We start from the raw sequence: 17,213 nt of genomic DNA, 5'->3' as shown, positions 1-17,213 counted from the left end.
ATTTATCATCTGTTTCCTGTAATCTCTTACTCTTATGTCAATGTGCTACACAGTTAAGTATGCCTAGCCATGCCTCGAGGAATGTGAGGTTTCCTTCAGTGTACAGACATATTAAAGCATAGTTAACATTAAGCCTTCAAAATGGATGTTTCTGGATCACCAATCATATCAGTTTTATCAGAGTGGGTTCATTGCTTAACATCAATTGTCAAAAGTCATTTTAAAATACTTCATTCAGTGTCATACTCTGTCATTTACCACCTCTACCTTGTTCTGGTTGTTCCCACCCTAATATGTCTACATTTACACCCACAGTTAAGTCAAATTTCACCACATTCTCCCACACATTTAAACCAAATGTATTCAGTTTTCATGTCTGACTGCATAAGACAGCTGGCTTCTTCCTTACTACAGATGCTATCCACAGTGTTATGATTTCAGCAAAGCCCTATGATTGTATTTGCCAGTTTTAGAATCTTGTTCTTTTCTTGTTCTGAGATAGAATGAAAGAAGTACCTGAGACTCTTCAGATTTGTCAAAGAACTGAGGATCAGCTTTATCCCAGAATTTAAGATGCTGCAGTTCATCAAATTAAGTTGGACTGTCTGGCTACTGGATTGGCTTACTACATAGGACACAGCACAGCACTGATGTGGATCCAGAGGTTGGTCATTCAGATCTAGCATATTTTCCACTTTTTGCAGGAAGCGCAAACATGCCTCAGGTTTCCGATATTCATAAAGGCACTGACATACATAGAGGACATTTTCAGCCTCTACATATGTATCATCATCATCATCATCATCATCATCATCTTCTATTGAATAGAGGAATGCATTCATGATATCATCAAAGTATTTGGTAGAGATGGCCTTTATCTCGTCGATTGTGACCAGGCTTTTCAAAAAGGCTGCAGTTTTCTCAGACAAGAGTCCACAAAGGAAGATGACGACATACTTGAGGTATTTCCCTTCTTCTGTCTGACTTTGCTGGAGCAAATGCCCAATCTTATGCGGAGTCATGAGCAGGAAGAGCGCTGCCCAAAATTCTTGCATCGTGTTGTGTAGAAACACAAAAGCTGTCTGGGAGGATGTTGATGTCCCTTCCCCTTCCAGTGTCACTTGTGTCAAAAAATCATGCTGCACTATGTCTGTTTTACTAATTTCTGCCAAGTTGACTGTTTTGAAGAGAAGTGCCTGATAGGACTGTGATGCTAAAAACATTATATTTTCCTTTCTCTCTTGTATGTATTGATCCAGATTGTCCATGTTTCTATCCATATGCAGGGCAATGCAATGGAGAAAGATTCGCACATACATTTCAGTGATTGTACAGGGCCGATTATCTGCTTCTGATGGGCTGAATAAAATGCAGGCAGATATAATGAAAGCATACATAGGGACATGACACAGACTGAACAGCTGCAGATTGTTAGCTGCACTGACACTGGTCATCTGTTCATCATTTGTCCCAAGCATCCACTGAAAGTAGGCCTTAATAGAGTTTTCACTGAAGCCTTGAACCTCAACTTTGAAAGAGGTCCAGTCTGACAGATCACCTGCACTATCTGCTTCTGGTCTGCAAGTGATCAAAATCTTTGCATCATTTAAGATTTCTTTCTCCATGATTTTCTCAATTACAGACCCAGCAACAAAGTCCATGATGCCATCAAAAATTATTACAACATTTTCAGAATTTTCTTCTAGATCTTTCCATACTATATGACTACCCTCACTGGGTTTAAGATACTTGTTAAAAAGGAGGCAGCTTAAAGATTCACTGCAGGCAGACTGTGATAAAAACCGAATAAATGGTTCATCAAAATAAAACATATAGCTCACTTGACTGTCTTCTCCATTTGCCCAAAGCCTCAGTATCTCCTGAACAACTGTTGTTTTTCCAATGCCTGGCTTTCCAATAAGGAGAATTTTCTTCTCATTGCTTAAAAGTAAATCATAAGGTGAGAGTCTTCTCTTGTCTGTAGGGATGTATGTCTTCAGCTTTTTAGTCCTGGTTTTCTTGTAAGCCTTGATTTTAGTGTGAGGTATCACACTCACATCTGTGTCCAAAACTAGTGGTATATACTTGAAACTTTTCTCTTTCGCCTTGTGTTTAAGAACATTCATGCTTTGCTTCCACTTTTCATGAAGAATTTGCGCTGCTTTCATTTTAAGTTGTTTCTGATATTTTGAACATGGCCCTGAGCCTGAAAGAAAAAAATACAGATCACTGACAGTTGTACATATATTGCTCCCACTGCTGACACAGTTTTATATACACATCTGTACAGATAACAGCAGTTCTCTAAATAAACTAGAATAAACTATATTACCTACTGGTATTTTAAACTTCATGAACCAAATAAAGCTGGACCAGAAATCCCCATTTTTGACAAAGATGCATAAGGGTTGTTTTGTACTTCATTTATTTATTTATTTTCTTGGATTAGTTAATGTGATATAATTAAATTTGTTTGTTTTTACTCTATTTACTGTATAAATAAATAAATTGTAACATGGGTGAAGGTGAGACGCAGAGGCAGGATGCAGACACAAGCCATAATTTACTGAATAGAACAGAAATTGACAAGAGCGAGAAAAACACAGGCTGCTTCAACTGGGACGATGGAGACAAACACAAGGACCCAGCAACAGGGAGATTACATTTTAACTGAGTGGTGGTCTGTTAAAAACAGAATAAGAACTTTACAGCACTTTACGGCAAGGCAGCATTTCCTGCAGCAGGGGCAAGCACGTTCAGGCAACTAATAACACTGGTTAAGAACTATATGGAAAAATATCCGTTTGTATTTTACCATGCTGAATCCAAATATGTTTTCAGAATTTTTCTGTTGCCAATAGTCTTTTGTCTACTGACATTACATAAACTATGGAAAAGCAGTAGGAAGGAAGGTGGATCCCCTTTATGTTGGCAGACTTTTGTGGGACACTTAAGATGGATGTTTCTAAGGCTAAATAAACCACATTATTACATCATGGACTTCACTAATATTTTGATCCTGGTTACGGCCCGGGATATATAGATAAGACGACGGTCACTCAAAATATTTTGCCGATTATATACCTGCATTGTCGTCACTTTGGACATTTGGGTCATTTGTGAAAGGAAAGCAGCTGATCCAGTGATGGAGATCCGGCTGTTGTACACCCGGCATAGGAAAGGTTTGGAACCTCGTGTCGTCCAAAATTCGCAGTAGCTCGTAACAGGCATCTTCGCCTTTGCTAGTCACTAAATCCAACAACCGTCCGATCTGATCAAGCCTGGTAACGTCCTCGTCCAAAATGAAGTCTTTCTCAGAGTCTGATAAAAGTGTGCGCTGTTTCAATGTTTGCAGTATTAAGATCAAATTCCGAAGTCCGTTTATGAGAACGACTCTGCCGTTTCTGATATAATCCACTGCCGACTGCTGTGTACTTGCCATGTCATATATTATCATTCAAATCTTTGACGTTACATTCTTACATTATACCAACAGTTAAAAAACAAACAAAACAAAAAAAAAACACACCCCACACATTTCCGGACATTAACTGGTAAAGCAACCTTCACTCACCTAAACAACCAAACTGATCAGATACCTTATATAGCCCAACCCAGAAACATGTCCTACTCTGTAATACACACAGTACATTATGTTGAACAAACTACAATCCCAGTCTTAGGGCAAACTTCACAAACGAGAACGCTACAGGAAACGGAAACAACAGCGGCATTTCCGCGATCAAGTGACCATCTAAAAAGTGCTTGAAGTAGTCTACGCAGTTTATATTCTTTTATTTTGGCAGATGCTACACTAAATGCAAATAACATTAAACTGTAAACTAAATAGACATAGTAACAATGAATAATTTCCACATGGTGTAAACCAACCAAATAGTGTAAATTATTAACACCATTCCAAAATCTGCTCTTTAGAAAATCTATATAGCACATCCTCAGACGAGGCCTGAATAAACTGTGCAACACCAGAACTCATGCTAAATAATGAAACAACCAGTGGTCGAGCCCCACACATAAACCTTAATCCCTCCATAAAGTAATAGGCACAGAAAGAAAGATCCCAAAGAGTAACTCCAGTGTTCTGTAGGAGCACTTTGCACAGCTAATGAAGGAGCTGTCTGAAACATCCTGGTTCATTGGAAGGCTTATGCATTATATTGATGTTTAAAAATAAATAATAAAAAAACACAGGGTTATACATACACTTATTTAGGAAGTGTATTACGAATACCTAATACTAGGTAGGATGCCCATTTGTTGTCAGAACATCCTTAGTTCGTTCTGGAATGGATTTTACAAGGTGTTGAAAGCATTCTCTTGAGATTTTGGGCCATAACAAAAGGGGAGAGTTTGATTTGTTATGAATTTTCAGTTCTTGACACTTCCCATTTTTGCCCCTCATTAAATTTACATTCCTGCTTTTGCCTCACAGACGTAGCTAGCAACATATGCAAATATATCACAGAAAGCATGTTGTAACCGATGTGTTAGATCCAAGCTGCATTACAGCACAGTCTTCTCCTTCAGGATACATGTTAAGATACCCTTTCCAGTTGTCAGGCTCATTACCAGTCCAGTACCTGGACAACAATGGAACATTAAAAAAAATAAATAAATAACAGGGCCATTTTATTTAAAAAAAAAAAAAAGGCAACTTACATTTAACGGCATGTTAACTAAATATGAAATATGTAGCGTGCCATCATAAAGTTGCTATATGGTGAATGTTTCTGAGTGGAGTGTGAAATGGACCCACCACGGCGTCTCACTGAGTTTGTGCCGTCTAACCAGCGCCAGACTCCCTCCTTTACAGCATCAGTCAGTCCGATCCAGTAGTGCTCAATGCCCAGGCATTGACTTTTTAAGAAATCCTATAATTAAAGATATTCTGTGATTAAATACTGTAAGACACTCCGTCATTTGGCAGTGTATCAGTGGGGTCACCATTTAAATAAAGGCTTTAAACAAAGATATCCTGCTTATACAAAACTAAGATAATTAATTGCTCAGGACGGTTACACACAACGGGAGCATGGACATACAATGGCATAAACTGTTACGCAAACAAGTCAAAAAAGCAAAAAGTGGGATAAACAAACAATTTTAAACAGTCAAAGTGGTCTACATAAGTGACAGTAAAGGGTTAATAGGAACAAGCTTTATAGGAGACATAGTGAGGGATAACTGGGCACAGGCAAAGAGGGAAACATGGGACACCTGTGCAGGGGCGTGGCAAAGAAAAGCAAAGCACTTTGAGAAATGAAAAGATAAACAAAGGGTCACGCAGCGAGTACTAGCATGTGGGAAGGACACTGGTAAGGGGGCGTCATGGTCAGCTGGATTCACTTCCTTTAAGGACAGGAAAGACAGAGTTGGAATTAGAGCAGTCTGACTTCAGACCAGGAATTGAGAGAAGTATTGCTATAGCGGCTTGTTTATCCTGTTACCTCATCATGGCTGATGGGCAAACTCCATAGAATTTAGGAAAGGATTCCTCAAAAGCACTTAACTATCAAACCAGCATTTTAGTTAAGGGAGAGATAGAAAAGCCCGAGTGGACTGAGTTGCAATTCAAATGGGGTAATAGATGAAGTTGTGACAAAACACATTTGTGAGCAAAAGAAAATTCCAGATTTTTACACTGTTTTCCCAATGATGGAACATGGACTCTAGATGAGTGTAAATAGGCTTTGGGGTATGCCCTCAAGCATGATGTTTGAAGAATGCATTTTGTCTGTAAAGCATCCTTGAGTGTGAGAGTCACTATATAAAAGTAAGTAAGTAATAATAATAATAATAATAAATATTTATTCATTATTAAGTTTTTCTGGGAGTCCAAATTCCTACAGCAGGAGAAGAAAATTGCTGGACGAGCCAAGTAAAAGGCTGAACTAACTGAAGAGAGAGAGAGAAAAAAAAAAGCATAAAATATCTGCTTCAAATGCATAAAGAATACAGGAAAAACTCACTGAGAAACACAGTGACTGCCTTAAGTTAGGGCAAGGTGTTTCTCATTCAAGCAGTTGACTTCTTAGGACCTAAAATCATTTGGTGGGAAAAGTTGGCAATATCATTAGAATGGACTTTGAGGTCCCTGAATTGTTCAGAGGTAATCAGTGTTAATTGTGTCTGATTTTGCTGAACACCCAAAGTGGTCTGCAGGATAAGGATAACTGGTGTGCTGGACATGGAACAAGTTGTTCTTATAGGTGTCGTCCCTCTGTTACATTTCCAGTAGGAACGAGGCAAGAGGCAGAACGCAAATGCAAGAGGCATTGAATAACGAGTGAGATCAAACACAAAGAGCAAAACAAACAGAAGCAAAGAGAAAACACTGAGGGTAAAATAACACACACTGAAAAAACAAGAGAGACAACAGTACAGCAAGTATAAGAAATACACAACAGACAAAGCTGACTTACCAAAATAACAGACAAACTGGGAGACACAAATACAGGGATTAAATAACCAGGACATTTAGGCACTAAACAGACTCAAGTGAAGATAGGAACAGGGAGAACCAAAACACGGACTGGAATCAAGGAACAGACGAGGTGTGGAGAAAACGAAACCAAGGAGCGGAACAGGGAAGTAAAGGAAAACAGACCCAATAGGGAAACCACGAAAACAGGGACGCCAGGAGGGTGGCCATTCATGACACCCTCCAAATACAAAGCACTTACCAATTCATGGAGAGGCATTACATGGTATCGAGCCTGTTGTAGCACATAGCCGGGCATGTTTCATTCCTTTGTTATGGTCTAGTACATTGATGGCATGCTTTTAATCATTCTTTTAAGACACCCCTCTTGAGAATGTTAATTTGATAGTTTTCACCAAGGGGTCAACAACTCATGTTGATGTACAATGCCAGTGTGACTGGACAGTAACGAACAACCTTGACACACTTGCCTGTGGTGCCTTAGCTCTGCTCAATCCAACTGAATTGGTGCTTTTAACTGAAGCATGCCAACTCACTGAGGGTGAAAGGGTTAACATGTACACAGACTCTAGGCATGTTTGGAGTTGCTCGTGATTTTGAATACCTGTGGTGTCACAGAGGCTTCTTGACAGCCATTTGACAGGAGCCCTGATTAGAAATTCTCATGGTACAGGGCAGGTGCTTCTGGAAGCAGCTAAGATACCTAGTGAACTAGTCACTGTGAAAATGAAAGCACACACTAACAGTGATTCAAGTGTGGCATAAGGCAACAGACTTGCTCACACGGCGGCAAAAAGGTCAAGTTAAGGGCTTCAGGCTTTCCACAGTTTGCATCACTCACTGATACAGAGTGCAGCAAACTTGGCATTTCATGTGTTTATGGGCTACAGTCCAGTTTTCCATGCTGGGACACTTGGACATGGGTTGACTCGTGCAAAAGGAGATCGAAAAGGAATTTGGACAGACACATGCCATATAAGAGCATGCAATAGCTGTACAATGAATCTCAAGGAAAGCAGTTTTTTTATCAGAAAAAAAAGGTAGACTCAGTAAGCCTTTATTTTAAGTCATGTAGGTTAGCATAAATAAATAAATAAAATGTTGAATGATATAGAACATTCACTTAATGCTCGCAATGCATTGATTAATACGGCATAACTGGAGAACAGTAAGGTAGAAAGGTAGAAAAAAACAGGCCACTCTCACAGCCACACAGCCCCAACCTGGACCCTCTGTCACTTATAATATACCCTCACACCCTTTTCCTGGAAACCTTCCTAAGATAGCAAAATTTAGGGAGTTGGTTGTTGTTGTTGATGATGATGATGATGATGATGATGATGATGATTGTGTTAAGGAGAGAGCACATTGGTGCACTTTCATATCACTGACTCAATTCTGTCGACTTCCTGTGCCACCTGGTACTTATTGGCTGTGTGATATGGCATGGCCTGAATTACCCTCTAGATTTAATGGTTGATGCTCCCTGGTGTATTTATTTCCTTCTATTTGGTGTACACATAATGTACTAATATCAATTTCATACTCACAAACACTGAGAAAGGCAAACACACCAACTTTAATCATTTACTAACTAGTAATATTATGGATAATTTATATGTTCCAAGCTTTACAAGCTTTCCAATGTTCCACAGACATGGTCCTGATTCAAGAGACAACCCCTTTATTGCTGAATTTCCAACTTTCATGGGTAACTTTCCATCAATCACTGAGCATTATGGAGTTACTTACACTTGGAGTTCATCATATCTGCTCCTCTGTACTGGTGATAATCACCAAATCTGCACCCTCAGCAACACAAGCATCACGACTGGCAGTCCAGGTCTTCTTATAAGTAGAGAAGTAGTAACACTTCCCACTGTAGAACTTCCAGCCCTCAGCACAGTGGTTTGCTTTTGCCATCAGAGCTGAAGTAGTACAGATGAGATGCTAATGAGATGAGTTCTAATATACAGTCTGTTACAATACACAAAATTATATCCTGATGTATAACAATCTTTTTTATGTTCAGTTATTCCACATGAGGCATTGAGATGTAAAGATGAGCAATATTAACATTGTTCTATCTAATGCTTTAAAACAGACAGAAAGCTGAGGATATTGAGACCAGTCATTTACAATCAAACAGACAACACATTTATAAATAAATAAATAAATAATTGCTTAAATAAAAACATTAAATAAATACATTTAGTACAACACCCTACCCAGAACTGCAATTCCTTGTAAGAATAATGTGACTTGGGTCAAATTAATAAAAGTCAAAATGTTGAATGTGTAAATGAAAGCTACACTACAGTAGAAATTCTTGTATATGCTACATAAGTTATTAAGATGAGCAAATTCAGAGGGAATCTGCTCTGCTACAGTGAAACTGGAGTATTAACCCACCGTACATGGAGCAAGCACTCACTCACTGTCTCTGTATGTGTGGCTCAATCACAGTATTTATATGTGTGGCTCAGTCACAATCTCTTTATGTGTGTCATCCACCGTTTGGTAAGTCGGACCACGCCGCCATCTTCCTCCTACCAAAATATGAACAAAGGCTGAAATGGGAAGCTCCGGTTCAGAGTCTGCAGCATACGGAGTGCGCAGGGCGGTGAGGGAGGCGAAGCGGCGCTACGGGAAGAAACTAGAGACACAGTTCCAGCAGAGTGGCTCTAGATCCCTGTGGCAGGGACTACAGATGATCACGGACTACAGGAGCCCACCCTCTGGACTGATGAGTGCGGATGAGTCTCTGGCGAACGAGCTGAATACATTCTTTGCTCGCTTCGAGGCTACATCTAGCAGCGCTAATGCTAACAGCGCTAACGCTAACAGCGGCAATGCCAACGGCGCTAGTGCTAACAGCGCTAGTCCAAATGGCACTATCAGCGCAGCCAATGGCACATGCGCGGGGCCCACCATAGAACAGCGCCCTCTCATCATCACGGAGAGTGACGTGAGGAGAGTGTTTAAAAGGGTGAATACCAGGAAGGCGATGGGACCAGACGGTATCTGCGGGAGGGTCCTCAAAGCCTGCGCAGATCAGCTAGCCCCGGTATTCACCGACATCTTCAATCTCTCCCTGACGCTCGGTATCGTCCCGTCCAGCTTCAAGCGGTCCACCATCGTCCCCGTCCCGAAGAAACCTCGACCCTCCGACCTCAATGACTACCGCCCTGTCGCCCTCACATCAGTCGTGATGAAGTGCTTTGAAAAGCTAGTCAGAGACTTCATCACATCTTCACTGCCAGCCTCCATGGACCCACTGCAGTTTGCATAACGCCACAACCGCTCCACTGACGATGCAATTGCACATCTGCTCCACACTACACTGACTCACCTGGACGAAGGGAGGGGAAATTATGTTAAAATGCTATTTGTCGACTACAGTTCAGCATTTAACACTATCATCCCCTCCCTACTCACTACTAAGTTGGGGGATCTAGGACTGCATACATCCCTGTGCGACTAGATCACCAACTTCCTAACAGACAGATCACAATCAGTACGGGTGGGCAACTGCGCCTCATCCACCCTCACCTTCAGCACTGGAGCTCCTCAGGGTTGTGTCCTAAGCCCCCTGCTCTACTTACGTACACTTACGACTGCACAGCCACTTCCAGCTCCACCATCATTGTCAAGTTTGCTGACGACACCATTGTCATGGGTCGGACAACGACGAGAGGGCCTACCTGGAGGAGATTAAACACCTGGAAAACTGGTGCCAGGAAAATAATCTCCTCCTAAACGTCAGTAAGACAAAGGAGCTGATCGTGGATTGCAGCAAGAAGCAGGAGCAGCACTACCAACCTGTGAGGATCAGTGGAACCACGGTGGAGAGAGTAGATAGTGTCAGGTACCTTGGTGTTCACATCTCGCAGGACCTGTCGTGGTCCCGCCATACCAACTCCCTGGCAAAAAAGGCTCGTCAGCGTCTTTACCACCTCAGACGCCTAAGAGACTTCAGACTGCCCTCCAAAGTACTGCGGAACTTCTACACCTGCACTATCGAGAGCATCCTCACGGGGAACATCACAGTCTGGTTTGGGAATAACACCAAGCAGGACAGACAAGCACTCCAAAGGGTAGTGTGTTCAGCAGAGCGCATCACTCACACGGAACTTCCTGACCTGCAGACCATCTACTACAAGCGGTGCCAGACCAAGGCCAGGAAAATTGTGAAGGACCCCACCCATCCCAACAATAGACTCTTCTCTTTGTTGAGGTCAGGGAGGCGCTTTCGCTCCCTGAAGACCAAGACAGAGAGGCTGAAGAGGAGCTTCTTCCCACAGGCCATTCGGGCCCTGAATCAGGGAAATTGATAAACTGTGGGGACCACCACCACCATGTAACATAACTGTATATCTGTACATCTGTATATATAGATTTATACTCAATTACCTTGTTACACAACAACTGTAGATATGTTATTATACAAAATGGATCTGTACATTCTGTAGATTGTGTACATATATACCCAACCATATACATTGTACATTGTGTATATAATCATAATACACATATATTGTACATACATTGTTAATATATATTGTACATACATAGAGTATATATATTTATCTTGCATATATATGTTTTTCTCTATGCACCCGTTTCCTTTCCTCAGTTTGGACAGAGCACTCTCCACCATTTCACTGCGAGTTATACTGTGTATGAGTTATACTGTGTATGACTATGTATGTGACGAATAAACCAAACTTGAAACTTGAACTTGAACTTGAACTTGATACTTGTCAACCCAAGTGTTGGTTTTCCCAAAGCCTTTTAGATTTCCCTGAAATCTATATTTTGGATATCCCCAATATCCATGTTATCCTTGATATCCTAGATATCTATATCCTTGATACAGAATTGTTGTAGATCTCATACCTTTTAAGTTGGGATGTTGTTGAGGAAGCACCCAAACCCAGGTCCTTCAACGGTTTGTTGTCAACCAGATGAAGTAACAGCCTTCAGGGTATTGTGCACTATACCCCCTGAGGTTCCTGTGCTGTCCTCAATCACAGGGTCCCATCTGGGGTGGCAGGTTTTGTTGTGGAACTCTCCAATCCTATAATAAAAATGAGTCAGACACCAATGGTATAGCAAAAGCAAATCTTATTTATTATTTGTCTCAGCCTGAGGGTATCTGAGTTACACACACACACACACACACACACACACACACACACACACACACACACACACACACACACACACACACACACACAACACTCTCTCTCGCTCACACACACACACACAACACTCTCTCTCTCTCACACACACACACAACACACTCTCTCTCTCTCTCTCTCTCTCTCTCTCTCTCTCTCTCTCTCACACACACACACACACTCACTCACACACACACACACACACACACACACACACACACACACACACACACTCACACACACAAACACACACACACACACACACAGACAGACAAGGTGTCTGTAAGGGGGAGCCAGGATCCTCTTTTCCTCTGTGCTTCTTTATACTACTCTTGGCCCTCTCAAGTTGCACTCCCTTTCTACCAAAAAAGCAGTTGTTTTACTCCCTGCCAACATATCTGCCCTGCAACAGAGCATTTTACTGAGAAACCAAATTAGCAGATTATACTAGATATAGTTGTTGTGATGTTCTAGCAATGTGCACAGTCTGGAGGATAAGGAACTGTCTGAGCCACGTTCTTGTAGCACAAAAAAAGCAATGTAATTTTTTCATTACAGGTTCCCCCAACTTGGAATTGCTCACATGCCCTCTTAAATGTGCCACTTTATTATATTTCTCAGTGTAACGTTGTCGCTGGCCCGAGTGCCGATGGGCGTGGAGCAGGACGCACAGACTCCCTCGATGATGTGAAACATTTATTAACATAAAACATGAAGAACGGTGGCACTCACACACAACATTAACGACAGACATGACTTATACATTTAACTAAACACAGGCTACAGTAACATTTAACAATGACTACATACGCATTTTACATACATCAGCAAACAAACAATGACCAACGCACTGATGGGGGTTTAAATAGACAGACACACATTAACACGTAACCCCATACAGGTGCATGCCTTCACGGGGGTGTGGCTACAAACATGGATGAACCCCCCCGCACGCGGCAGGCCGTACCACGTGACTTGTTGGGGGGAGCGTCCCGTGACACTCAGTGTATACTTCTCCTGCCAGCATCCAGCTACTAGGTTCTGGATTGTCTCAGGGGCAATCTTTGCATAATCTACATTCTACATCTGGTATGGATGCAACCCCTGCTTTGATTTTTTTTTTTTTTTTTTTGGAGGAGCCAAAAAATACTGTTTAGATAATAGAGAAAAAACTTTCTTGTTGCGTAAAAAATATGCAACAGATTAAAATCAGTACTAATCTTATGTTTGCAGAACCGACTCCCAGTTTGTGAGGAATGCTCTAAAGGAGATATTTGCAAGTCGTGCTGGCCACCTGGTGACAAGTTTAGTGATAACATCAGACAACTGGATTAATCTAAATAAGCAAGAATTGGACAGTCATGACTGTACAGCTCTGCGCTTTGCCCTCCATTACAGTGATGATGTCAGGCTTAACCTCTCAGAAACAGCTATTCCAAAGGAAGAAACTGAAAGTATCCTTATACTTATGCACAGAGTGTCTAACCTCAGGTTGTATTTTCATCTGTATTTGAGTCAAAATATGCTTTATTTCAATTTATTTTATTGCATACACATTGAAATTCCTACTATGAAGTACCACCATTACCTTTGAATGCTCTATCTTGTGTAAACAAGCACATCTATGTTTCTAATTTCTAACTTTAGAAATTAGTCATTTTTGTTGTGGGAAAACTTCATCATGTCTGGAATAGCCTTGCGTATGTAATTTAACTCTCACTTATTTACAAACATTTTAAAATTGTTTGTATTAGGCATCCTCCAACTCTTACCCAGGTTAATGACTTATAGTAGTGATTAGTGATTTAATTTAAACACCTCTTGTTAAAGGATGTCCCTTGGATTGACATTAATTTATGTATTCAATGTTCATTGCAATAAAGATTACATTTGCATACTTTTCTGGTATAGAGTCGACAGGCATTTGCTGGTGGACCTTCTTCATGCCTGTTTTGTTTCACGGGACCCCTACCCCTCCACAGTCAGTCAGCTTGAAGAAAGCAACAGGGAACCAATGGTTCTCAGTGTTACAGACTGCAAGTCGATCTCATCTGCAGACTTGATTATGTTTGATTGTCAGGCTGATGACTGTGCACTGGAACAACTGTTTCCTGCTCTAAGTCACATGCGTCTCAGGTGAGATAATCTTTGTGTAAGTAAAACTGGAGTAACTGGACTAACACCGACCATGCTGGTGTCCTGGAGTACCATGGTGCAATGACAATAGAACCACATACTATGTAGCAAGGACAATAGAAGGTGCAGTTAAAGAGTACTAAACTGACCCACATTCTTATTTTACCTCTTACTGGAATTGTCATAATGGTGCTTGAAATGTGGAAATTGAAAATATGAAAGTATTAATTGGAAACGTATGTACTAAGTTAACTGACGGGAGAAGTGTTTGTCAGAAATCTGTCTTGCGCAATTATTTGACTCAGAAATGTGTTCTCTGTTCCTCTCTCAGACTTGGCAAGCCTCAGCTTCTTCAGCTCATTTTGCTGATTCAGTGTGTTGGGGAAAGAGATTCTTGGAACAGAGCCAAAGCTCTCTCCATAGCCCTTGGAAAAGAAGTAGACCTCAGTCACACCCCTCTGGACTATCTTTCCTGTAAATCACTGGGGTTGGTCCTGGAGAATTCTGAGGATCTTACTCATCTCAACCTCAGCCACTGCCAACTCACTGATGACTGTCTCGACTTGTTGCTCCCACATCTTCACAAAGTGCAGCTCCTTGAGTAAGTTTAGCAGATACAGGGCAAAATATTTGCAAGCAAAACTATTAGTGGACTATTATGGATGTATATTTAGACCACACCTTAATCCCTGTCATTTCTTTTTTTTAAAAACAGTCTAAGCAACAATAACATTACTGATTATGGAGCACTGAGCCTACAGAAAATTCTAACTAAGACACAGACTATACGGTGAGTACACTGTTCTTCACTGGTGCTGAATGGTGGTTGCTATGATAGTTTAAATACAATGGTCACTGATTGATGCTCTATGCTTTCCCCACAGCATTTTCAATAACTTGAATACAGACATGAGGCTTTTCATTAAGAACCTGCACTATCAAGGTATGAAGCTCAGTAGTACCAATACCATCAACTTAACAAATGAATGAAAGGGCATACCAAACTTTTGTTTGAGGTTTTTCAAACTTTTGGTTTGCTCTCTTCATAGAAACACAACATAACTCACCCACATATGTGCAGTCAGAGAAAGAAGATTTTTCAAAGTGTCCATTTACAAATGATTCTGAGTCTGTATTTGTGATGAAAGCACTATCTGAGCTCTTCACTAAGGTATAGTATATGAAAATGCTAAATCTTCACCATTTAACATTTTGAAATACATTTTTGAATAGTACAAAGTTATTCATATTGTTTAAGCATATTCCCTTAGAAGTAGGGCTGGATGATAAAAAAATTATTTTCATATCAGTTGATATCAATATATATCACGATATAAATCAAATCACTATTTCTGTCAAGATTAAAGGTTCCTTTTTACTCCTAAGTGAGATGTAAAGGTGTATAGTTAATTTTGAGTTAAATATTATTTATTTTCTGTCAGAGTTTGAACATGGAAAATGTACTCTAGAACATTTTACAACTGTATTTCACATAAATAGGTATATATAATAAACAAGTCTTAATTCTGACCAGTCAAAAGCTTTTAGTGTTACAGGAGAACACATACAAAATGGATAACTAATTTTATGGTCGATTCCAAATAAATACAATAGGTAATACAAATTTTTAAGTCTCAGTTCTGACCATTCAAAAGATTTCCAGGAGAACACACGTTTTATGGTTAACTCCAAATAAATAAAACAAAATTTTTAATTCTCAAATTCTGAAATCTTAAAACTTTCAAGTTTTACAGGAGAACACAATAAATTCTTTAGTCAGTTCCAATTAAATAAAGTAGGTATTAATACAAAATAAAATCTTAAAACTTAGGTTCACAGTTTTAAACTGTTGGGTAACAAACCTACAAATATATAGACAATATAGACAAAAATAAACATTTTGTATATATCCTCAATACAAATTCAAGCTGCTTTCAGATGCAAACAAAATTGACAGTCAATCAGTTATGGTCAACTTATGCTCCATGGCAAAAAAAGGCACAAGAAATTCCCATTTGTGCAGTACGGTCTCTCGGTTCTGCCAGTGTTTTCCTGAGAGAAATGTTTATGGCCAGGGAGTTGGTAACAGGTGTCAATTACTTTAATCAGCCCCTTAAATTAGACATTTTTAAATGCTTACTGGTACTTACTAGCCATGTCACTTAATTTGAGGAAAAGTTATTTCAAAATAATGATCTTTATTGTTTCATCACCCAGTCCTACTTAGAAGTATTATCATTGCTGTTGTCTTTTCAGAGCAAAATATATTATTTTCTATTATTGTACACAGAGAATAACTACAGTAGCCAAGTTTGACCCTGAGATATATGTTCATGATGACCACATAGTCTATAGGTAATGTAATATAATACTTCAGTTCCGATGCCTTAATATGGGCAAAATGTACATTTAGAACACTGAAGATGTTTCCTAAATAGATCTTTGCACCATCTATGAAACACCCTCCATGCACGCACCCCCCCCCAATCCCCCACACCGATTCACATTCTTGAACTGAACTTGCATTTTCTCGGTCTTGACTCAGTCTCATGTCATGTTTCACACCGCTATTGGACTTGGACTTGATTGGTCGAGCTCTTGGTCTCGCCTAAGGTGGTCTTCAACATTTTGAAATATATTTTGCCTGGGACATTTATGTATGTAACTAATGTGAAAACCTCTGGCTCTTACCTTTGCCTGTTAAAGTAGCGGTTTGCCTCACATCAGAATTTGGTATCATGCATTCAACATAGTAGTGCCCTATTTTGGGGCACTATTAGTTCTTAAATCTTTTTTCTTGAAATTACAGATTTGAGTGTGAAATGGGTGGTGAGTTCCAATGCAGAGCAACTGAGCTGATATTTGGCATGAAGGGAAGAGGATGTGTTGAGTACAGAGTGGTCAACTGGGACATGCATTATTTTTCCAAACACATCTATAAACCAGATGGACCACTTTATGACATACAAACTCTTGTAGGAGAAATGTACCTACTTCACCTCCCATACTGTGAAACAGAAGGTAAGACACCAAGGAATGTTAACTACATCAGTACATTTGACAATGCAGGCTTGTTTTAACCACAATTCCTTTAATATACATAACCTAGTTTTGTAAGGGGGCCCCACCCCAAGGTAGGGTTGAACCCAGGGCTCCAAGCTGGGAGAACAGAGCAAACTGGTATAGTATAACAGTCTACAAGTATTACTGTATAACTTGTTAGTGGTCCCTCTCAACAACTGGCTCATGAAACAAATTATACACACTCACTCAAGTACAGACTTGTCATCATCATATTTGTTATTTATATAGTGCATTTATGACATATAAAATCCCTGTTTTGTGCTCTTACTACATATCCCTAAACATGTGTATTAAAACTTATAATACTACTCCACAAGCATGTCTGTTTATGTACAGTTACATTGTCA

General features: G+C 40.0%; 2 protein-coding genes across 6 annotated transcripts in view; one reads left to right on the top strand and one right to left on the bottom strand.

The window, feature by feature from the left end:
* LOC113568372 overlaps window positions 1-8,392 on the bottom strand; it is a 32,472-nt gene extending 24,080 nt beyond the window's left edge. For 4 of the 5 annotated variants that reach the window (XM_035536666.1, XM_035536669.1, XM_035536670.1 and 1 more), the window contains exons 1-4: window positions 6,444-6,520; window positions 4,778-4,892; window positions 3,085-4,601; window positions 517-2,206 (exon numbers count right to left, since the gene is read on the bottom strand). In XM_035536666.1, coding sequence (XP_035392559.1) covers window positions 517-2,206; window positions 3,085-3,457 — 2,063 coding nt within the window. In that variant the 5' untranslated portion in view covers window positions 3,458-4,601; window positions 4,778-4,892; window positions 6,444-6,520. Of the gene's footprint in view, window positions 1-516; window positions 2,207-3,084; window positions 4,602-4,777; window positions 4,893-6,443; window positions 6,521-8,215 lie in introns of those variants that run through there. The other variant, XM_035536667.1, reaches the window with a different exon arrangement.
* Window positions 8,393-13,704: 5,312 nt separating this feature from the next.
* LOC118240125 lies at window positions 13,705-16,802 on the top strand. The gene is made up of 6 exons (XM_035519964.1): window positions 13,705-13,782; window positions 14,114-14,383; window positions 14,498-14,572; window positions 14,667-14,725; window positions 14,832-14,953; window positions 16,592-16,802. Exons 1-6 carry the CDS (start codon window positions 13,712-13,714, stop codon window positions 16,595-16,597), a joined length of 603 nt encoding a protein of 200 aa, XP_035375857.1. The 5' UTR covers window positions 13,705-13,711; the 3' UTR covers window positions 16,598-16,802.
* Window positions 16,803-17,213: the final 411 nt, after the last annotated feature.

This window comes from Electrophorus electricus, chromosome 19, assembly GCF_013358815.1.
Source record: "Electrophorus electricus isolate fEleEle1 chromosome 19, fEleEle1.pri, whole genome shotgun sequence".
NCBI lineage: Eukaryota > Metazoa > Chordata > Actinopteri > Gymnotiformes > Gymnotidae > Electrophorus > Electrophorus electricus.
The sequence above is the reverse complement of the archived record's forward strand: the minus strand, read 5'-3'. Positions and strand labels throughout refer to the sequence as shown.